The sequence below is a fragment of the Acyrthosiphon pisum genome, unplaced genomic scaffold, assembly GCF_005508785.2.
Source record: "Acyrthosiphon pisum isolate AL4f unplaced genomic scaffold, pea_aphid_22Mar2018_4r6ur Scaffold_9031;HRSCAF=9624, whole genome shotgun sequence".
NCBI lineage: Eukaryota > Metazoa > Arthropoda > Insecta > Hemiptera > Aphididae > Acyrthosiphon > Acyrthosiphon pisum.
Genome location: NW_021779066.1, coordinates 2341 through 8645, shown reverse-complemented (window position 1 = coordinate 8645; position 6305 = coordinate 2341). Strand labels below are relative to the sequence as shown.

The following is a 6305-nucleotide window of genomic DNA, read 5'->3' as shown; positions in this document are numbered from 1 at the left end:
TTAATAAATTTATTACTGGATCATAACTATACATTTTACACAGAATAATAATTTATTCATCATAATCTGGGCACAAAATAATTACTGCTTAAATTCAATTTGGTTGAAATAAACATTTTATGGATGCTTTAGTAATTAATTTGAGATTGAGATTGGTGGTGAAGAGAATAACAATTGTTTATTTAAAATGTAATGTTACCTACTTGAATAAAATATTTTATTCATAATGATTTCAGGTCATATATCCCGTTCAACATACACAAAATATATTCAATCATTATTAACACCAGAAGTTGTATCAAACTTTATGTGTGCAAACCAAGCAAAACAAATTTTACAATACATAAATAAAAATAAATCACGTTAGGGATAAATTTACTATTAACTATTTATTGTATTTTTTATTTAAGCGATTAGTAATTTTTACTTTTTAAGAAGTATTAATAAAGTATAAAATTAATATGTACATAATATTTAATATATGTACAAATGTTTGTTATTAAAGTTCCAATTATTCATGTAAAACTAGGTCAGGTCAATTGAGAATAAAGGTATAATTCCATAGCTGACAATAACTATATGGCCTATTGCTTATTCATAAACATTTTTTTTTTTTCAATATTTAAGTCGTAATTTTTTTTCAGTTTCCCAATTGTGGGCAGACTGAAATTCTGTACTTAACTGTATTTTTTGTATTCAAGTTAAATGTATTAATGGATTTTAATTATTTATTAGTTACATATCATTGACCTTAATACATCATTAGTTAGGTTTGACATATTTTGTGCATCATAAATTTGTATTCTAAAAGTATATTTGGCACTAATAGGGGTTGTGTAAATAAAAAAAAATATATATCTAATACTATAATAGTAATGTATTAAGATGTGTGGTGTAATAAAACATGAAGTATAATGGTTTAACAGACAAATGGAACATTAACATTTCACAAACACAACCTATAATGTTTGTTTTACCACAATAACGTAGTAAAACTTAATAAGTGACAATATAGTAGAGTTGAAATAGTATATCATTATGATATTTATGATGACCTATTGCAGTTTATTGGCTTTGTGCGCCATTCCAAAAAACGATACTCAGATTTGCGCATGTTAACTGACGGTTACAATAGTGCTGAATTCTGAATTACCCACTTATGGTGAGTCCAAATTCCAAAGATGATATTACTTGACGTTGCTGTTATAACTAAACAACCTAACTGGTTGTATGACCAACCAATAACTAGTCGTCGCGCTGAATATTTTCTTTAGGAATAGGATATAATTGTATATGATGAAAAACTATCCTGAGCTAAGACAGACCATTAGTTTATATTTCAAAATATATATCTACTTTATTTGATATTGCTATTTGTAGTTGATTTTTCCATAAGTAATACCATTGATTATAAATACTATATAGTATTTATAATCAATGGTAATACAATAGTTTTAACTAATTTTTCTAAAACCAGGCCGCATAATATATTATAATATTATAATTTATTTCTTATAATATTACTAGCCGTTCTTAACTTGTAAGTTATTACCGAAGTACCATAGGAATCTGTGAATATGTTCATGGATAAATGGGTTAGATTTGGTTATTTCATTGTCCAATGACCATAGATAATAATAATATCCGTAGTTTTAAGTTAAAAAGGTTTAAAATTCCTACGAATAATATTTTTTACATTGCAACAAAACAAATAAATACATTTTTTGTAATTTCGTAGAAATTTTAACTTGAAATGCCTATAAAAAAATATATTTGTTTTTTAATTTTTATGAGAATAACTTATGAGGAACATTGAATTACATTTGTAGGTATGCCATATAGTTATTAAAATAAAAAATGTTAGAAATAATTTACTATTTGCAAAATATATTATTTGTAATAATTTGTAATATTTTAATTTAAAATGTTTTTAAATCATTTTATTGAATAAAAATATCTAATATATAAAAATGACAAATGGCCAGTGGTTCAATTTTAGGGATATACATTGGTTCTAGTACAAATCCTTCAAAAATTTGGGCTTTAATTCCGGATAAGGATATTATACGAATCACAAAATATGCAGCATAATGATGGCCCATTGGCATTTAAATTACCAATTTTATGATGGTCATTGCTCAGTTCATTGTTCGTTTAATTATATTAATTTTTGATGTCTTATTAAAATTACAAAGTGAAAACATACTGATTTATGAATTCTAAATTCTTTTCCTTCATACCTACTCGAAATTTATATTTATATTAGCTAGGTATCAACCCATTATTTTATCATAACAATTATAATTTTACTTAATAGGTATTGGATACTGACAATTTTAACATTTAAAATAATTTAAAATATATAAAATATAATTCAATCAAAATATTTAATATTAATAGGTATCATAATATGAATAATTATTTTAGGTTTTAAATTGTATTTATTATTTTATATCTTTGGCACTTTTGACATATTTTATTGTATATTGGCTCTATGTCCTACTGATTTTGGCGCAAATTCTGTATAATTTTTACATTTTACACCATTTTGTGCTTTGGAGCTTTTTTTTCCTTGTGGTATAGCCACTTGGGGGGTGACCGGTGAACAATATTTGCACTAATGGTGCAACAGTATACTTCATATTGACAACCATATTGTGGACTTACAAGAACCTAGCCGTTGATATACCGTTGATACGCCCGTGATGTTATCATATTTTGACGACACTCATAACTAGAGAGCCTTGATATTAAATATTAAATTTTTAATAACAAGGCTCTCTAGTCATAAACTCATAACCATAAGATTCATGCTCATAACAAAAAAAAAATCTACCCACCAACGATTTAAGAATTAGTTATACCAATGCCAGATTATGCTTTAATGGTTAATACTTTATGCTTTATATACTAATATATTAATTATTATTTTAAAGATAAATACATAAATTAAGGTAAATCAATCCACCTTTGGCTAGGATCTTAATCATGAACGCCACCCGCCGGGCCAATCGGAAAAAAAGTGTGCACGCAGTGTGCGTTTGGTTTTGAGTTCATCCCCCTTCATTGGTCAACCTGCGTCGAGTTAGATAAGAACAATTTAATTAATATTGTTATTATTAATAATAATAAAAGTAATAATAATAATAATAATAATAATAATAAAAAGAAGAGATATTTAATATTTAAATAGAACATTGATTGGTATTTGTCGGTACTCGGTGTATTAATGGCCTCGTCCTTTGCATGTTATTTATTCCGTCAAACGTGAACAACGCTTTGGCGTCCATTACACGGATGTCTTAGAACAGCGCACAAATACGGTAAGTCCACCATTTCTTGTTTTTACATAACAATAAACTTACAAGCACAACATACACATATTCGCTCACTCACTCACATAATATGTAAGTGTATAATAATGTGTATTGTTATTATTTTCAATATATTATTATATTCACTCTGTCTCACATTTTGATACAAAATGTTATATATTTGACTGTGCTCAGATGAACAAATGCACAATTTACACTTGTAAAACGCTTGTACACATTGTATTGTTCATCGTTATTGTTTGGCAACTATAGGGTTTGGTGATTATATCAATTGTCGTCTGTGTTTGATTTGGGTTTACAATGGCTGCCGATCACTTCTGTTTGAAATGGAACAACTATCCTTTGAACATGGTCACCGAGTTGGACAGCCTTCGTACTAGTGAAGACCTGGTAGATGTAACTTTATCATGTGATGGACAGTTGTTCAAAGCTCATAAAGTTGTGTTGTCTATGTGCAGTACCTACTTTCGAAATGTGTTCAAGGTAAACTGAAACACTCCATTTTTTCAAACGGCACTAAATTTTCAATTTGGTTTTTTTCTAAGGCAATGGATTTCTCTGTTTATCTGTTAATATCCTAGTTATATTTTTAGGATAATCCTTGTAGACATCCAGTTGTAATCTTGAAAGATATAAACCAAGACGATGTTCAGGCATTGCTCAATTTTGTGTATCAAGGCACTGTTTACATATCAGAGAAAAAATTAGAATCATTTCTACGGACTGCAGAATTACTACAGATAAGAGGTCTAGCTGGGGCAGCTTCTACCATAAATACAGATCTAGTACACAATATTGTTCTTCACTTAATTACAATTATTTAACGGTTAGTTCATTTTTAGGAGTCAACCCGAATGAGTTTAGAGAGAAATGCTATGCCTCCACTACAGCAACTTTCTACCAATAATAATCAAGATGAAAAACATGATACATCGACTTCAACAGAAAAATCTGATTCTCCCAAATCTCCCAGTGAAAAAGTTTCTGCAAAACGAAAGAAGTGTCTTCCGGTTAAATTGAAAAAACAATTTGATAATGGCACAGAGTTTATGGTGAGTTAAAGTTGAAATATTTCTAAATTTTTTAACAGTAGCTAATTCATTATTTTACAGGATGAAACAACTGGTAGTGAAACTGATATATTGAGTCGATTAAAAGTCGATGATATTGATGATGGAAATGTAGATACTGACTGTTATATTGATGAAGATGGATCAAAAGATGAATTTTGTGATGATCCATATGCACAAGGACCTGATGTTGATGAATATGAAGATGTAGATTTAGTTAAAGATGATTTTGTTTCACATTCTACTACAATTTTTGACAAGTCATTAATTGCTTCTCGTATGTTAAATGATCCTAAAGGTAAATTTTCCTTAAATTTCTTGCTTAATAAATTTATTATAGAAGTTTATTTTGAATAAACTTATTTAGATATCCACACAAGTACAGCTAGTGGTATTGATTTTGCTATATCTTCAGCGCAAACAAATCAATGTCCATCTGAACAATCATTAACAACTGCAGGTATTATACTCTTTTTAAAGTAATTTATGTGTATATATATATATATATATATTTATAGTATGTATATGATTGGGAAATATACGTACATATATATATATATATATATATATATATATATATGTTATATAAATAAGTACTAGAATATAAGTGTACTTAATTATTAATCTTATAAAAGTAAACGAAAACAAATTTTTTCCATTTATAATTGGAAAGCAATTTATTTCACGGCTTATAAGCCATGCAGGCGGCACACATATTTTTGCAGGATCCCACCTGGCCCAGTGTGGGGACTGTCCCCATTGTGGACAGATGTACAACAACCAGTCGTCGCTGAAGTATCATGTGCGTTTAATGCATTCGGACTTGACGCGCCGGCTGTGTTGTTACCTTTGCCCAAGCTCATTTGTGTATCGCGAGGCGTACAAAACGCACATGCGACAAGAGCACAATGTCAGATTGTGATGAATGGTGATATAATTTGTGTAAGTGGACAAAAATGGTTGTCGGTCAGTCGGAGCATGGTGTATTGTTTGTGATGGGGGAGTCTCGAGCACTAAACATTCCAAATATGTACAAATTCAATAATTAACAATCTTTAAACATATATAACACCAATTAATTACTTAATATAATATTGATTGTTGATAATAATATAATATTTATTAATAACTTTGGCTTTATGTTAATTCTCTAACATTGGAACTATACTATATTTGCAAGTATAAGTTAATTATTTTATCAACAACATACTTTTATCCAAAATAACAATGATATACTATGTTATGGTCCTTTTGTAATTACTCAGCCACAATTTCAGAGCAGAGCAATGAATGTGTGTGAGAAAATGATTTGGTTTATGGATGGGGGGAGGGGCGGATACATGCATGCACCAGACCGCTTTTAGTGTGCCGCCTGGTGCGTTCTTATTCTGAAAAGGGTATAGGTCAAAAGTATAATAATTCCTAGTACTTATCTTAATGATTGGGATAAACAGGAATTTTCGACTATTCCAATTATATAATTTTGGTTGTGATTCAAAAAAATTATACAATGATACATGATACTTGACATTTTCTCTAAATATTTATATCAGCATTTTATATACTAGTACATGGTTCAATTTTCAAAATTGTGCAAGCTATTTATAGACATTTGATTACTATTTTTTTTCTGTAGTTTTTTTCTATATATTTTGATACAAAACTTTCACTTGGTCTAAAAGCTTTAAAATATTATACTAAGTTCTTTATAAGTTGTTATTATAGCTATTTAAAAGTATGTAAGTTACATAGAGATGATTTTTTTTTCATTGATTATCTTGAATCTCAAAATACTCTTGTGCAAGCACTACTTTAAAATATAAATTTTGGAAGATGCTATCTTAAAGCACACTTACATGGTGGTATGAAGGTACTGTGAAAATTGTAAGCCTCAAGCTAT

General features: G+C 28.6%; 1 protein-coding gene across 3 annotated transcripts; it reads left to right on the top strand.

Moving 5' to 3' along the window:
* Positions 1 to 3137: 3137 nt before the first annotated feature.
* On the top strand, positions 3138 to 5944 carry LOC100575578 (protein tramtrack, beta isoform). Of its 3 annotated transcripts, none has more exons than XM_016809385.2 (7): positions 3138 to 3323; positions 3588 to 3818; positions 3929 to 4120; positions 4178 to 4387; positions 4448 to 4703; positions 4773 to 4865; positions 5079 to 5944. In XM_016809385.2, the coding sequence occupies exons 2-7, from the start codon at positions 3636 to 3638 to the stop codon at positions 5399 to 5401; spliced, it is 1257 nt and encodes a 418-aa protein (XP_016664874.1). In that variant the 5' UTR covers positions 3138 to 3323; positions 3588 to 3635; the 3' UTR covers positions 5402 to 5944. The 3 variants fall into 3 exon arrangements, with proteins under 3 accessions (XP_016664874.1, XP_016664875.1, XP_003248764.1); XM_016809386.2 differs by having other exon boundaries at positions 3139 to 3323; positions 5110 to 5442; XM_003248716.4 differs by having other exon boundaries at positions 3139 to 3323; positions 5131 to 5441.
* Positions 5945 to 6305: the final 361 nt, after the last annotated feature.